General features: G+C 45.6%; 1 protein-coding gene across 1 annotated transcript; it reads left to right on the top strand.

Annotated features, from left to right (window-relative positions):
• The first annotated feature begins 3,040 nt into the window (after positions 1-3,040).
• On the top strand, positions 3,041-4,296 carry LOC125532798 (uncharacterized). The gene is made up of 3 exons (XM_087536413.1): positions 3,041-3,342; positions 3,474-3,689; positions 3,860-4,296. The coding sequence occupies exons 1-3, from the start codon at positions 3,234-3,236 to the stop codon at positions 3,961-3,963; spliced, it is 429 nt and encodes a 142-aa protein (XP_087392539.1). The 5' UTR covers positions 3,041-3,233; the 3' UTR covers positions 3,964-4,296.
• Positions 4,297-18,260: the final 13,964 nt, after the last annotated feature.

Genomic DNA, 18,260 nt, shown 5'->3' with positions numbered 1-18,260 from the left:
CCCTACAAATAGAGTCAAACATTTGAAAAGTTCATTCAACATGCATATAACTTAGTTAAAATGCAGAAAATACATTACAAACTTGGACAGTAAGTTACCTTCTGTTTGTCTGACATAAAAGTCCACAATGATGTGCCATGTATTCCAAGATCTTTCTTCAGAGTTTGCATAAACCAGTTCCAGCTCTCTGTGTCCTCAATTCCCACTACAGCAAATGCAAATGGGAATATGCAGTCATTTGGGTCAACTCCAACAGCAGTTAACAAAATTCCTCCACTGTTGGTCTTCAGGTGGCATCCATCCAGACAAATCACTGGCCTGCACCCTTCCATGAAGCCCCTTTTGACTGCATCAAAGCTAAAATAGCAATGCTCAAACCTACCTTGTTCATTGACACCAAGATAGAAAGTACTTCCTGGATTTGCTCTCCTAAGCTCACTTGCAAAGTCCCACAACTTGTTGTATTGGGCATCTTCATCTCCATATATTAAGTTCTGAGCTAACTTCCTTGCTCTGCCAAGCTTTGATCTAGAGACCTTCATGCACCAATCCTTCTGCACTAGCCTTCCTAAATTCATCAAACTGATGTTCTCATCTGCTCTAACAGTCTCAATGTACTTCTCTGCAATGAATCTGTAACTAAAACCCCTGATTTTCCACTTCTTTGCACAAGTGTGCACATCAACTAATCTCTTTATCATGAAGCACTTGCTTCTATTGTCATAAGAAGCCCACATGTACCAGGGGCAACCTTCTTCACACCTAGCAGCAAGTCTCCGTTGGTCATTTGTTGGCATCTGTATAGACACTCTGTTTTTGCAGCTATACTCTTTGATAGCCCTTCTCAGCAATTTAACAGAGTCAAACACTTGCCCTACTTTGAAAGTAGGATTCAACATGTCCTCTGGTGCAAATGTTTTGAACTTCAACCTTAATTCCTCATCATCTGAATCAGGCAATTGTAGGTCCTCTTGTTCTGAATCCTCGCTGGGCTCTACAACTTTCTTCCCTTTCAAATCATGTAGGCCTGCAACTGAATCATCATACAAATCATCATCATCCTCTGATATGTGGTAGTCACTATCCACAAGCTCTGGAACATAGTCCTCATCATCTGACTCTGAATCTGTGTCATAATCTTCATCTAATGGTGACCTCCTTTTCTGACTTTTAGCCCTATTTGCAATATTGTTTGAGTTGTGTAACTCTGACTTCATTGGACTAATGAGAGGTGGCAGCTCAGCTTTAGGGAACCTAACTACATCATCATGAACCTGACCTGTTTCCTGGCTCTGCTCAATGCTATTGTCAATAGCAACATAGAAGCACAGTAACTTGTTCCCAAGTGCTACTGCACATGACATGTTTTCTGTGTCTTCACATGACCTGATTTCTTCCAAGCCATTGGGCATCATCTCAAATCCAGGCAGACACCAGAAGACCCTTGCAGATCCAGAAATATCAAAGGATAATTTCCACAGCATGTCTTGGATACTGCTCAACCACCAATACCCTCTATCACAGTAATCAAACCATGCCATTTGTCCATTGATGTAAGACCTGTTTGTGCCTTCTCCAATGAAAAACCCACCATAATTCACAGCCACAGTAAACATATCCTCTAGATCAGCACCTATATGTATAGCAAATAAATTCAGTTAGCACATACAGTCAGGTAGCATATACATTCAGTTTAGTTAATTCAAATAGCTCACAAATTCAGTTAGCTCATACATTCAGTTTAGTTAATTCAAATAGCTCACTAATTCAGTTTACCACTTGGCTAAAAAATTCAGTTCATATAGATTCAGTTAGCATATAGATTCAGTTAGTAAACATTTTACTGTAGACAAGTTCAGTTAACGCTAACATGTGTCATTCAGTTCCCAACAGAGAAACATAGCCGGGCTTAATTTTTGCATGACTAACATGTGCCAACTGTTACCTTCAAACCGTAGGAAAAAGGCCTAAAACAGAGTCAGTCTTAACCCCCCCTAAAAAACCATACTTTCATAGCTATCAGGGAACATAACAGAGCCAGGCTTAACCCCCCTCAAAACCATACTTTCTGTACCGGACCAAGCAATGCATCACATCCAAAACGAGGAGCAACAGGGACATGAACACGAGGAACAGGGACATATGAACATGAACACGAGGAGCGGGGGGTGGCGATCACTCACCGTAGACGGGGGTGGCTCTCCATCAGGTCGCAGCCGCGGTGCCATGCTTCGAATCGACGGCGAACTCACACGCGTAGGCGCCGCCGCCGCCGTGCGTCAGATTGAAAACCCTAGGCGATCAGCGTCGCCTCCTCCTCTTTCCTTTCCTCCTTTCTCTTCTCTTTCCCTGAATCGACTGGTTTTGAAGCGGGTCGACGGTGTCGAGGTGGGCTCGAGGGGTCTTTCTGCAAACTGCAGTACGAACGTGGTAGCATTTTTGCGATATGGCCCTCCAGTTGCGACATTTCGCTGTTGCAGTCCCTCGAACGATGAGGTGGCAACGTACAGCGAGTGAGACAGCGCCACGCAAGCAAAATATGTATGAAAACGGGCGCGGTGACCGTATGTGCGCACGCGGAACAAGTTTGTCAACCCGAACATTACAGTTTCTGAATTCAGTGACTTTTTTGCACGCGACGAACGAGCTTAGTGACTGTTGATGAATTTTACTCCTTTTTAAAATACAAAAAGTAGTGTTTAGATAACGACCCCGATAAATATACTAACGTGATATAAGTGTACTAATGTGATGAACTTTGTAAAATCCATTTTTTATAACGAATATTATTACATGAGAGTTTTTCTAACACCAGATTGATCCCACATGGCGTTTTTCTAAAGCTAATCGCTGGATGGCCATGAACTTTGTAAAATCCTAACACCAGATTGATCCCACATGGCGTTTTTCTAAAGCTAATCGCTGGATGGCCATGAACAGGTACTAGCCCTGCGCCGGCCAGCTTTTTTCTATGGTCATGGCTATGCTATCTGATAGACCCGTGAACACTTACCAGCCCTGCGCCGGCCAACTTTTTTCTATGGTCATGCATATGCTATCTGATAGACCCGTGAATAGTTACTAGCCTTGCGTGCTGCGTCGGCCACATTGTGGAAAAGGAGACCCGTGAGCAACAGCAGGACAAACGAGCGGGTGACGCTTGCATCTTTCTTTCCGAGCTCGCCCGCACAAAGGAGAGAAGCCGATAATCGGAGACAGTGTGAGGAACAGATATGATCGCGGCAAGATCATTGTCGTGGAGTCCTGGAGAGCGGGCGGTCTGTTTGGCTATGGGGGAGAACGGAGGTGCTGCACATACGCATGACGTCGATGACCTGAAAGGTAAGCCTACTAAATCACTTTTTGCTGCTTGAAATCTTCTGTATGAAACCTTTTTGGCGATTCTTTTCTTACAGACCATTACTTGCAATAGTAGTTATTTCTCTTCACATTGCTCCATCTGATTTTTTTAGGAGAATCTACTCCATCTGATTATTTTGGACTAGATGCATCCACCGGAGACCTGCGTTTGGATCAAACTGAACCAACACCATGCAGCAAGAACACGACCGGCACTCAGACGATTGATGCGGATCACACGGACAAGGAAAAGGGCAGCAAACCAGTGGAAGGCGCTGAAACAGACAAAGTGTTCTGGTGGAGGAGGAGGGATGGACAAGACGGCAAAGGTAATACTCGCACTAGGCAACCATTCAACACTACAAAAAAATTTGCCGTCAGATTTTGTAGTCACCTTGATACATCATTTCAGTCTCATATAGTTTATTATCACAACACAGAACACACGATACACCAGCATGGTTTACAAACAAGCTTAGACGTCGTATTAATTTTACAGGAACAGAGAAGGGAAGCCATTCAGAACAGGAGTGGACGGAAGCCCGGGGGCGATCGAGAACGGAAGATGCAGTCAAACTCAAGTTGTGTTCGAACCAGCTGTAGTGCCCGCGCGGCGAGCCGATACTATCAATCTGAAACGACGGGGAGTTGCGGTGCCCGCGCGGCGAGCCCGCGGCTTAGGTGCGGGGGATGTGCTAGCGCCATAGTGAAGCTTATTATCAATCTGAAACGTTGGGGAGCTGCTGTGCTCGTGCGGCGAGCCCGCGGCTCAGGTGCGGGAGATGCTAGCGCTACTGTAGTAAAAGAAGTAGCATGAAACTAAAATGCATGTTGGTGGATCAGCTTCGGAACAACACTACTTAAAATGAAGAGTGCACTCTTAGTAGTACCAAAGAAAATAGAACGGCAATCGTAGTTTTAAGGGCGCATCTAAGTGAAGATGTAGAGAGATATGCATGTTAGAGTCACGCGCACCGACATATCTGATACTTGTGCCGTCAACGTATCCTGCCGCCCATGGAGTGTTACATGGCACGGGCTCACTCACGAGGGGGCACAGTGTGCGTCGCCCCGGGCGCTGAATAGTGATGGAGGAGCCGGGGGGTGTTCCAGCACGCCGTCCACATGGATGAGCACGTGCCGAAGGACACCATTGTCGTAAACTTGGTGTGCAGCTTCTCGACTTCCACAAACCCAGCTAGCAGGTCGATGTCACGCAGATCGTCATCCAGCGCATAACCACCGGTGAGGTCGAGACGCCCAACACGCGGGATGATGTCTGGGTGATCAACCTCCGCTTGCAGGACGTAGAATGACATGCCCCTTCGCATGTACGTATCGAGCTCGATGGAGACGATTCGGCACATGGGGGAGGAGTTTCTTCGCCGTCTCAAGCGACCACGCCTGATGGGACGTGCTCCAGGAGGACGCGCATGCGGCACCGTGGCCGCACGAGCTCGCTGTCAATGTCAGGCGAGAGGCGGAATGGCGTGGCTCAGTAGTCATGTAACACCGTCACCGATGCAACTCGATCGCGCCACCCTCCGTCCGTGAACCGAACGAGGAAGGATTGCACGGAGAGGATGGACACGTCAACGGCTGCTCTCCGAATGTCGGTGAACTCGGCGAGGATGGCTTTCTTCACCGCGCTTGGATCGATGCATGCCGCGGTGATCACCGGTGCGGTGGCTCGGAGACGATTCTCCTCACCCACCATGGCCCATGTGCGCTCAATAACACAGTGAGACACCTACGGACGGTTGTTTGGTCGGAGGTAAACGACATCGACGACCACATGTTCTCCATCGATGGCGTGGTTTGGGTTGGCTTCTAGTAGTGCAGCGCTTTTCACCAAAGGCTGTTTCATGGTTTTGCATGACCCACCGAGCCTGCCGCCCATCGCTGGGCTATAGTCTGACGGCGTGCAACGCCCTTGGTTAAACTAAAGCCGTGAAAACAGGGTCACGGACGGATGCGTCGGCGTCTTAACAGGACGTACATGGGGCAATGTGAATGACAGACGGGCTCAAATTAGGGACTGTGTGCGTATGAATGACAGACGGATGCAATTCTGAAACCTTATCATTCGTGATTCGAGACATTTTGACCACAAATCGGGACGTGTCATACGTGGCCAGCGAAGATCTGAAATCGCAGGCGCGTGCGTCTTGCTTGTACTATCCGTTAGCGAACGTAGCTGTTCGTATCAGCAGATGCACTCATAGCAGCGGACCACCTAGTGGTGGCCTTGCAACAGAACTAGGGATGAAACTTTTTTAGACCTAAAGGTGGTAGGAAAATGGGGCGGCCACGCGAGGCCTCTTCTACACCGTGCAAAGTTTTTTCCGTGCGATGATTTCGTGTTGCGATGACATGACATTTTCTTTTTGGTTTTCATAACCCATTGACATTGTATCATCATATCACTAGATTACACTGAAACTTCATTTTTTGCATTGTGAAAGTATCTACAGCCGGGCACGCAAACCCCTCTTATACGCCCAGATGGACGGCCCGGTAACTGAGCGGTAAAAAAAAGCCAACCGAGACGAGCGTCTCAAATCAGCCTCAAACACCAGGGCTAACTGGCACCCCTCATATGCAACTGAAATATGGGGCGGATATGGAGAGGCTCAAGCGCGTCGCGCCATGTTGGACCCGACCCACGCTGGCCCATCCAACCCCACATATATCCGTCCCCATCCACTCCTCGGACCTAACCCTAGCCACTCCACTTCGCCCCCAAGCTCCCGTCCGGCGATCGCCGGCCTTCCCCGGCATGGCGGACAGTGGATCTGACTCCGACCAGTCCGGATCCGTCGCCTGGGATATCGTCCCGTGCGGGTTGGAGGAGGCAATGGCCATTCGCATTGCACTCCGCCGCTCCGGGGAGAACTACGCCCAGCTGACGGCTGGTTCTGTCCGGCATGAGTCCATTGAGTCGGTGCATCGGGCGCTCTGGATCCTCCGGGGCTGGATCAGCGCGGTCCTCCCTGGAGCCTTCCAATCTCTTTTCCCCATCACCGGTTAGTCGAAGCATCAGTCTTGCCGGGACCGTTGTGCCCACTGTGGGAAGGAGAGGATGTCGGTGGCCGAGGCCCGCCTCGCTGCCGCCATGGCGGCGGCAGATGCGGTAGCGCGGGCTGCCACAAAGGAGGAAGCCATACGCGCCGCAGAGGAGGAAGAAGCAGATCCGGCTTGATTCATAGCGTGTCTTCGACCCCTACTTCCGCGAGATGGACGGCAAGGGCACCGGGGAGGTCAAGGATGACCGTGGATGATCCTCTCCATAGCTAGTATGTAGGTACAACATGCCAAAATTTGGTAGTCCAATGGCATATCCAAATTTTGGTCCCGTAACCCGTTGGACAACTCTTCATCGTATCGATAGATTACGTGGCTGTTTTTCTTTGTGAGAACCACCCATTTTGGGAGCACCATTTTTTGTGTATGAGAACCTTGTTTACGTGCGTGTTGGCCTACACGATGGAGGAATAGAGAGATACTATGTGATAGATAGGTATAGATATATAGAGAGAGGATTGTAATTGGGGTGAGAGATAGGTATAATGTAAACGGACCCTCATTTGACACAGCCAGAACCATCCACACACAACGGGGGGCACCCTTCTTTTATGCACGCGGACCTTTTTTCCATTGCTTACATTACATCGGATGTTATTGGAAAAAGAGGGAGAGAGAGAGATAGATTGCTAGATATAGCACGCCCCGTGCCACTTACATGGAAGGGTGCCGATAGGTCCAGCGTCATCGGTATATGAAAGGTTCGCGCTCACATGAAAGAGATGCCCCCGTGCGGTGTGCATGGTTCCGACAACATAAAATGGAGGTTCCTGTGGAATTTAACCGGTGCATTGATCCCATATATAGCTATCTATCAATCCCTCTCTCTATCCTTTTATCACTTAACTTAACATGCATGCATCGTAAAAGCTTACGCGGTATCGAATGGTAGCATCCATCTTTAGAGAAGGTTTCATGCACAAAGGAAAGGGTCCCTCGGGGGTTCCATGTAATGTAAATGATGGGGTGGTACGCTGGGAATCGGATATGGAACTACTTACTTCATACCACTCTCCCACCCGACAACAATCCTCTCTCTCTCTCTCTCTTTCTCTAATAATCTATTTATCTACCACCCACCCACAGAGCTTGTGAGGTGCACATTGCACCCTATCCTCACTATAGAAGGTTCTCATGCATACAAAAAGGCGAACTCGAGTGTGTGTGCATGGTTTCGACAATGTAAAATGGAGGTTCTACATGAAATGTAAACATCATGCACGCTCCCATCCTTGTTATCATCTCTTGCAAACACCCACCTCATAGGGAAGTTTCTCGTGCACAGAGAAAAGGGTTATCTCGGGTGGGTGTGCACGGTTCCAACAAATGTAAAACGGAGGTTCCTTTTGTAATGTAAGAGTTGTGGGTGACGGTGGTTGAAACGTCTGATATTAACATCTGATTTTAACGTGCACGCATAGTAAAAAAGCTTACACAAGGTCGAATGATGATGATGGTTGAATCGTCCACCCTATATAGAAGGTTTCTCGTGCAGAAAAAAGGGTGTCGTTGGGTGGTGTGTGCATGGTTTTGATAGTGTAAGACATAGGTTCTTCATGTAAGGCTCCCGGGAGGACCGCGATGATCCAGCCCCGGAGGGCACCCACCGAAAAACCTTGCAGAACCATGCATACCCGGCATGAGGGGGACGCTCCTAATGTGGACATGAACCTTATTCACCCTGACATAGTACTCGTGTAAGTATTTACGTTGCGTGTGGGTTGGTCCAGATGTTAAAGGCTTATAAATAAAGCGATAAAATAGCCAAGTAAAGTATTACTATGTCGCGGCGGGTGTGCGGGATCTGGCTGTGGGAGAGTAACGGATGCATGCAAAACAGATTTAAATTGACTAAAGATTGAGGAAGCAATAGATAACTAGACACAACATCACCGCAACACTTACATTACATATGAAGAACCTCTATTTTACACTGTTGGAACCATGCACACACCACCAGACAACACCCTTTTTTCCGCACGAGAAACCTTCTCTATAGGGCGTGAAAGATATCAAGCGTTCCTACTCCATCGAGGGAGCCGCATGGTGTTTATATTGATGTTGGCCGCAGCCCTTGGCTTGGCGTACAAGGTTACACAAGAGGAGTTTGAGTAGAATACAAGAGAAGGAAGGAGGTTGAGATTACAACACGTATATTCTAACACCCTTCCTTAATCTCAACTAATCTAAGTTAAGATTACTCTTGAATTCTTCAAATGGTCTTGCTGGTAATGCTTTTGTAAAACCATTGGCCACTTGATCCTTGGAAGGAACAAAGCGAATCTCAAGTTTCTTTGCTGCAACTCTTTCTCGTACAAAGTGAAAATCAATTTCTATGTGCTTTGTCCTGGCATGGAACACTGGATTTGCAGACAAATATGTTGCTCCCAAATTATCACACCATAAACATGAGATATGATTCTTCTTTTATCCCCAATTCCTCAAGAAGTGATTCAACCCAAATGATTTCAGCAGTTGCATTTGCCAAAGACTTATATTTAGCTTCTGTACTTGACCGTGATACAGTAGCTTGCTTTCTAGCACTCCAGGAGATAAGATTAGATCCAAAGAACACTGCAAAACCTCCAGTTGATCTTCTGTCATCACTACATCCTGCCCAGTCAGCATCATAGAATGCGCTCACAAGAGAGGAATTAGACCGTTTGAAATGAAGTCCTATTCCCATAGTATGTTTCACATATCTTACAATCCTCTTGACAGCTGACCAATGTGCAGAAGTGGGTGCATGAAGATATTGACAAACCTTGTTAACAACAAATGAGATATCTGGACGTGTGAGAGTTAGATATTGTAGTGCTCCCACAGTACTCCTATACCTTGTACTCTCCTCCTCTTAAAGTGGCTCACCTTCATATGCTGAGAGATTTTCTGAGGAGGATAAAGGTGTAGGCATTGGCTTACAATTTTTCATCCCCATGTGAGACAGAAGCTCAATAATATATTTTTCCTGATTTAATACAGTGCCATCTTGAGTTTTCTTGACTTCAATACCTAGGAAGAAATGCAAATCACCTAGGTCCTTCAAGGCAAACTCCGAGCTGAAGTCATGCAAAAGAGCATTAGTAGCATTTTTGTGAAGAACTTGCAACTATGATATCATCAACATATATACGCACAAAAATGACTACTCCTGCCTTGTTATAAATAAACAAGGATGTGTCAGCCTTGGAAGCAATGAAGCCAAGATATTTCAACTTTGAACTCAATCTGGAATACCTTGCTCTGGGTTCTTGATTTAAACCATAGAGTGCTTTATCAAGCTTGCAGATATAATGTGGGAATTTCTTACTCTCATACCCAGGTGGCTGTCTCATAAACACTTCCTCTTCCAGAACACCATGCAGAAACGCGTTCTGTACATCTAGTTGCCTTAGACTCCATCCTCTGGATACAACAATAGCTAACACAAGTCTGATAGTTGCAGCTTTCACAACGGGACTAAAGGTGTCCTCATGGTCAATGCCATAACGTTGCTTAAAGCCCTTTGCAACTAGACGTGCCTTATATCTGTCAATGGAGCCATCTGCTTTCTTTTTAATTCTATACACCCATTTGCAACCTCCATTTTAAGTTGTCGGAACCATGCACACCGCACGGGGGCATCTCTTTCATGCGAACGCGAACATTTCATATACCGATGACATTGCACCTATCGGCACCCTTCCATGCAAGGTTTTTACGGTGGGGGTCCTCCGGGGCTGGATCATCGCAATCCTCCCGGGAGCCTTTCAATCTCCCTTTCCCATCACCGGTCCGCCGGAGCATGAGTCATAGCGGGACCTGTGTGCCCCCCTCGTTGTCGCCATCGCGGCGGCTGTTGCGGCGGCACGAGCTGCTGCAAAGGAGGAAAAAGAGTGGAGCGATGGGTCGGACAGCTTCAACGAAGAGCAGATCTGGCTTGATCCATACTGTGTCTTCTACCCCTACTTCCGCTAGATGGACGGCAAGGGCGCCGGGAAGGGCAAGGGCGGCCGTGGATGATCCTCTCCATGCATACCCACCTTTGTTTTACATTTGTCGGAACCATGCATACCCACCTGAGATCACCCTTTTTTGTGCACGAGAACCTTTTCTATGAGATGGGTGTTGCGTTAGATGATAACAAGGAATGGAGCGTGCGTGTTAGTGTTAGATGATAAACAATCACCAAAACGTCGGACGGAAAATCATGCGGACCATGGTGATGGTTTTGGGATCAGCCACTGTTTCCAGACCTGGGCGTGGCATCTGTGACGCCTGCAAACACCCCCCCTCCCGCCGCCCCACAAAAATACTTTGTTTCCGGTTTGTGGGGAAAAGTGCATCCGTACGACCGAGCGGACCGATACAGGACCACGTTGCATGGCAAAACACATCCGAATCGCGTGGTCCAGATGGTTATTAGTGGTTTGGGTGTCCGTGTTGAAGACCCCCTAATAAAAGAAGAATTTTTTTGGCAAGTCTACATGTGTTTTGTTTTTACCATAATACGACTTTATTCCTCAAATAATAGATCAGTCGTTTACAAGCATATGAGAAATAGAGTCAGGAAGGGTAGAATCCCAAAGTCTACATGGGTTTTTACCGCGGTGGGCAGTAGAAAAGACATAGGATTTACTGGAACAAAGTCAGTGCTCAGCCCAAAAGAAAACACCTGGCCCGTGGCTCATGGAATCCCAGGTTCAGAGTACATCCAGCCCAAGGGAAGGAGGAGGATCACCGGCCTTCAAAGCAACGCCCCCAAGGGAGAAACGCCACGGAGACGACGTCGTTGCCCGCTTTCGCCCGAAGAGCTCGATCCGGAAGTAGATGAAGCACATGAACACGACGACGCCCTCAAGTGGATAGCGACACCCGCAGGTGTCGCTGTTGCCGGCTAGCAAGCGCACGCAAGGCTTTCGCCTGTAGCAACACAGCCCATCACCTCCACACAGCCGGCCAAGGCCGACAAGCACTTCTGCCGCCCCGCACACCCCCGCCGCAAAGTGGCGATTAATGTCGTTGTAGTTCTTCACAGGCCTGCAGAAACAAGTGGCAACATATGTTTTCAGAGTTAGGAATGCAGCAATCGTTCAACCTGACGAAAAGTGAAGAGAAAGTTCTCTTATAGTCAAAAACTTGATGGAGTACACTCGGATGTGCGTGTTAGAATCCCACCTCTTTATGTAGACATTAACGACTATGTAGTCTCCATTGTTGCGTGCGTTGTACAAAAACAATCCAGTTCCAGGTGTGAGGCAAAACAAAAACGACCCTTGCAAAATGACAACAATAAATCCCAAGCACTTACGCAAGGCCTGCATGTACTCCCTGTCGATTGTTCTGAAAAGCAACAAGAAGTTGTTAGCGTCTAATGAAGGCATGATACTATATTTTTTACAGTTTGTGCGGTGAGGAAAATACCAAATCTTGGCCTCGATAGCCCCAGTGCCATCGTCGAGAATGAAGTTGATCTCTTCCGCCGAGTCCATACGGTTCCACATCTTACCGAGAAGCCGCTCATCCAAATAAAAAATGGCTGCAAGAATTTTATGTCAGATAGGATGAGAAAAACATCAAAACCAGCATATATCAACAGTGCCCCGCCGTGCTCGGCCCAAGGAATTAATATGGAAACTTGCTTCACAGTCTGAGGGACTAAGTTGTTGGGAGGATAAAGGTACTGGAAAACAACCATTGAATTTTTGTCAGCAAATAAAAATTCCGCTCGTAAACAAAAACCCAAGAACACATACACACACCTGTTGGCCGTAGACCGCTGCAAAGAGCGCCGAGAGCATAAGGGAGCAAGATTCTGAATATATATGCAAAACAAGAGTTGGACGGTGGTGTTAGTAATAAAACGCTTGAAACCCAATGGAGCGACAATAACTCTTCACTCCTTTGTGGATGCATCCCAAAAGCCTCTTTCCTCTGCAAAATCTAGCTCATCATCCGGCAGGTCATTACTACAAACCGTGCAGAACTATATTCAAATTACCTTCAGTAAAAACAGCGAGCTTCGCATCTCGAACCAGCGCGGCGCATATTGTTTTTGCCACTCTCAAACGGTGCCGAACAGTGTCCAGCTAGCTAGACGAAAATAGCAATTTAACACTACCAGACAAGTACCCACACCTAGAACCTTTTGTAAATAGCCAGAATTAGCCGATTCGTCAGCTCGCCCAAAGAAGCTACTGGGGCACTCTGCTGGTTCAAAAAGGTGTGTGCTCTGTTTGCCTCAAGTACACCTGCAAAGCCAGACACTAGGTTTCCTTTTCCGGACCCTGACACCATAAAGGCTCGGCTCAGCTTTCCTTCTAAGCCATGGCGAAATTCAACAAATGATAAATTCAAAACCTTATCCATCAAAGGTGCGGATCTCGAAGCAAACGAAGGGTTTTGATAACAGCCATCCGGGCTAGTGTGGATAGCAAATTCATCCCCTCTCTCTCTCTATATATATATATAGTGTTACTATTCATCACTCAGGGTGCAGAATACGTTATTTTTCACCCGAGGTAATCTTACGATCATTTCATAATTAAATTATGTTTTGAATTCAAATAGTTACATTCCTATTGATTCACTACGTAAAATTTAACATAAGAAAATAAAAATATAGGTCATAAGACAAGAAAATTTACAGTTTATGTGTATTTTAGACTATGTTTTTACGTTTGTAATTTTACATAACATACAATATTTTTTACGACGATTATATATTTTCTTACGGTCCCTTTTTGCGTCGGAAATAAGACAAAACTTACGGAACGTAAAATTACAGTGCATTGATGGTAAAATAGAGGGGGTGAAAAATAACTATTCCTCACCTAGGATGACGAATAGCGCAACCCTATATATATATATATATAGGAAAATGGTTGTGTACTTCTAGGAGTACGTACTCCCGCTCCTCATATACCACATAGATGAATCTTTTATATCTTTTTATTATTTTTAATATACTTCATTAGTAATTATTAGATACCCCAAAATGAGTTTCATGAAAAAATTCATGTGAATCTATATATTTTTAAATATTTACGTATATACTGATGTATTTGTACATGAAAAATATATTACAAAAAGTACATCGTAAATGATATTTTTTCAACTAAACTCATATTGGGGTATCTTAGAATATTTAATGAAGTATATTGAGAATAATAAAGAGGTATAATTAATGCGTATATGAGGTATATTGAGGATGGGAGTACATACTCCCAAGAATACAGAAGAGGAGTCTTATATATAGCCAGTCTATTCTACTAATATTAGTAGAATAACTATTCTTATAACACTTCCATACTGAACGTTCAATGCAAGTGCACGTCATTGTTCGAACCAAGTGTGCTGCAGTACTTAGGCGAGTAAACTTTGTGTAGGAAAAAACTGCATAGAGTGTTTTTGGTACTATTTTTGCGGAACCTCGAGACTACCGTAAACAGGCCACGACACCGCACTTCATCAGACCGGCAAGTGCACTGCATGATTTTCTTTTTTGTGGAACGTAAATTTTCCCAAACAAGGTAGCAAACCACACCTCTTTAGACTAAAAACCGCACTGCATCAAATAGTCAAGCGAACTTCATGGTTTTCTTTTGTCGGGCATAAATTTTCTTAGACGAGTTTTTGTGAGTTTTTGTTTTATTTATTTTTATTTTTTTTATCAACAAGAGTGAACCGCATGGACAAGGGCAAGTGAGCCGCGACATATATCGAAGTGAACCGCAATAATATCTTATTGTTTCGCTAAATTTTTAGCACTTTCATTTTGGGCACAAGCGAACAACATCACTAAAAAATGAACCACATCAGAGGACCAAAAGCACTGCATGCGTTGATGTAGTCGACTGGTTTTAAAGCACTGCATGCGTTGATGTAGTCGACTGGTTTTTAAAGCACACGAAACAATTTGCACTTCATACATAGACGAGCGGGCTGCATGTTTTTTTCGTGTGTTTTCCCTATTTTTGTTTTTCTTTGTTTTTTTGTTATTCGCCTATACCTACAAATTAACCGCACTACACAACAAAGTCAAGAGTACAGCACCCAACAATTAACTGCACTGCTTAAGGCATAACAAGTTTTTCAATGCAAGAAAAAGCATCAAGAATAAACAGGCATTTTTTGGTTTCCACGAGTACGCACTACACTGCAAATCTGAATGCCGAAATAAGTATCTAAAACTCCATGAGATCCAACTGTACTGATGTGCATCAGGTGGCTACACGCTGCTAGGTGCAAAACCACGCGCATGTCACTGATGAGCTGCACGGCGTCGCCATCGGTACTGCTTCGTCGGTGGCGCCTGTGGCTTCGTCATGCATAATTTTTTTGACAAAAAAAGAACACAAGGTCCCCGTGGACGAAATTCACCTCGACGGGCGCCGAACCACACCGCAATTCCACTGTCGCCAAACCGCACTGCAATTTTTGCAATGTGCTTACCCCCAAACTCCACGCAAGCCCTATTGCCCTGCACACTTTGGCCCAACATAGGACACAGATACCACAGGACATAGCAAAAGAACTGTAAAACAGATGTATCAAACTGCATGCTGTTAGCCAATGAGCTGCACGGTGACACCAACCGTACTGCATCTTGTCCAACACCACACATTCAGCTCGACTGCGACCTGCACACAAAAAATATGAGCAAAGTGTCAACAAGGTGCGGAAACTACAATTTTGTTGGCGGTGGCCTTGGATGAACCACACCGGGGGCGCGCGATGCACTGCCCGCGGGATCCAGGTGCACTGCACTGTACAGCACCCACGCACCAGGGAACTGCACGCCGTCATGCCATCATGCGCTTGCGAACTGCACCGACAACCACAACTACCTGCAACGACATTTTTATCTGCACTGCACTGCTCACTCCCGCCGCCCCAGAACTTGCAGCACCGCGAGGTGTGCACTGCACACGACAGAGTTGGGCGGGATGCCGTTGACCTGCGGCACCCTCGCCGCTGTACTGGGCGTCCCGGCCTTGATGCCACAGAACGAGGGATGAGGGGTGGCGAAGCAGATCTTTGCCGAATCCCCACCACTGCCGAAAGGTAGTAGGCGCCTAGGAGAGCAGGCCTCGGATAGATGTCGAAGGAGAGGATGCGCCGGCGAGAGGCCGCCATCGTGCCTGGAGGCGGAGGGGTGAAGGGGATCTTGTGGTCAACGGATCAGTAGGGGGTGATGGCAACAGGGGGACTCACTCCATCAAGCTCGACCGCTGGCGCCCCACACCCCATCGAGGCGTAGGAGCAGCTGCATGTGCTCTTTCCCGACGATGCCCCTCGCCTTGGGTTCCCGTGGCGCCTCCGCCCCGACGACCACCTCCACCTGCCGCTCCCCTGAGCGCACCTCCTGCACCATCCTCCCCCGCCAGTAGCCCGCGCGCCGCGCTGCACCCTCACCCGCCACCTGCTCCGCCGACACTGCCTGGCTCCTCGACGCCCGTGAATCAGGCCAAGTGGATAGTGGTCGTGGTGGGGAGGCGGATGAAGGTAGCCGGTAGAGAGGTGGCTCGATCCATCGGCAGATGCTGCAGGTTGGTGGGGGGGTCGGATCCATGGCCGGCCGGTGCGGGTTGCCGCCGGGGAGGGGGGCTGGATCTGGTTTTCACCACGGCGAGCCCAAGTGGTGGCGGCGGGGGAGGTTGCCCGAGGGGAGCTAGGCAGGGCGAGGGCAGAGAGGGAGGAAGTGGGGCGACGGTGGTGGGGTCTGACAACGGCGGAAGGTGGGGAGGGAGGTGGGCGTGGGGAGTGGTGGTGTGCGAGGAAGAATGTGGGTCGGGGTGGGGGTGGGTGCGTCCGAGGGAAGAAGGTGGGGTGGGTGGTGGGCTCCTGCAGTTTTTACGTGTAACTGTGTTTTGTGGTGCGAGTCGGGGTGTTAGCAGAATAAGGTTAGGTGTTGTTAGAATCAGGTCTTAAGGGATGTTGTTAGAATAGATTTAACATATATATATATATATATAGTAATCATATTTATCACTTAGGGTGCAAAATAAGTTATTCTACACGCGAGGTAATCTTACGATCGCTTCATAAATAAATTATGTTTGGAATACAAATAGTAAAATTCATATTGATTCACTACGTAAAATTTGGTATAAAAAAATAAAAAATAGGTTATAAAACAAGAAATATCGCATTTTATGTATGTTTTACATTATATTTTTACATTTGTAATTTTACATAACATAAAATATTTTTTACGAAGAGTATATATATTTTCTTACGTTTTCTTTTTATGTATGAAATAAGACAAAATTTACGAAACGTAAAATACGATGCATTGATGTCAAAATAGAGAGGGGGTGAAGAATAACTATTCATCACCCAGGGTGACAAATAGCGTGACCCTATATATTGCGCTATTCGTCACCCTGAGTGAGGAATAGTTGTTCTTCACTCCCACTATATTTTGAGGTCAATGCACCGTATTTTTAGGTTTCGTAAATTTTGTCTTATTTCAAACATAAAAAGAGAACATAAGAAAATATGTACTCGCCGTAAAATATATTTTATGTTACATAAAATTACGGATGTAAAAACATAGTGTAAAACATACATAAAATGTGATTTTTCTGGTTTATAACCTATATTTTAATTTTTTTTATACCAAATTTTACATATTGAATCAATATGCATGTAACTATTTATATTCTAAACATAATTGATTTAGGAAACGATTGTAAGATTACCTTGGGTGAAGAATAACTTATTATGTACGCTGGGTGATGAATAATAACACTATATATATAGTAAATGTCCATGCGTTGCCACGGAAAATCATTCAAACATATGATTATGTTACATGGATAACAAAATGGAACATTGGTTTTTCAAAATCTCGCTCATCCATTATTATGAAAAAAGAATGTCTTCTTGTAAAGCCAATATTTAGGGTCAAGATGACTTCATGAGAATTGTCACTTCCGAACTGGCCCTAATTGTTTTTATAGTAGAAGCTTTGGTGTTAACGCCAGCAAAAATTATACTATATGGTTGGATGTGAGCCTAGTGTCACCGGAATTTGTTACGAAGCTATACCGCTCGCTGAACCTGGTCTTTGGCGATCGATGCGCGGTCCTCGTCGCTTCGGTGACTCTTCAGGTTGAAGGACAGCCTTTTGCGTCGATAGCGAGGTGAAACCTACACGGACCTGATCATGTTTTTGTCTGTCAGTTTGAGGTCCTTTCTACAAAACTCTAGGGACTTGTTGTTTATTTTTCTTGTTTCTTTATGGCATGTATGTAATATGTGATGTATCATGTGTAATTATAATGATGTTAAAGCTTCGCTATCTCTCCCTCTGTTAAAAAAGCTTTGGAAATAGCTCATCTAAATAAATAATCATGTAATCTTACGTCAAGCTCCCACATACATATAAAATCACAACCATTTGATATTCAATCGCCAATTCATTATTTCTCTAATGAACCTTTTCATTCTATTTTTTTGCTGGCTCTACGGGGAATAGCAAGGTCACGGCAACCAGAGTCTTATATAATATACATCACTACTAAAATTTACAAAACAGATGGTACATTACCACTGCAATCTACAATCCATATGATAAACAATAGTGGCCCACCAGAATCTGCTATGTATTGGTAAATCCACAATGAATCAAATATTTCATCTACAAATAAAAATCAAGAACATTTTTTCTAATTAATTAAGCTCATCAACATCTTTGTTTACTTACCTTATATCATCGAAACTGATGCCAGATTCATTAATACAACATAATAGTAGTACATATGGCTTGACCTTCTCAAAACTTTCTGTATTGTATCATCTAGAAACAAAAACCAAGAACATTTTTTTGA

This window comes from Triticum urartu, chromosome 7A, assembly GCF_056163025.1.
Source record: "Triticum urartu cultivar PI428250 chromosome 7A, HENAU_Tu73, whole genome shotgun sequence".
Taxonomy (NCBI): Eukaryota; Viridiplantae; Streptophyta; class Magnoliopsida; order Poales; family Poaceae; genus Triticum; species Triticum urartu.
This window is presented reverse-complemented; position numbering and strand designations above follow the sequence as displayed.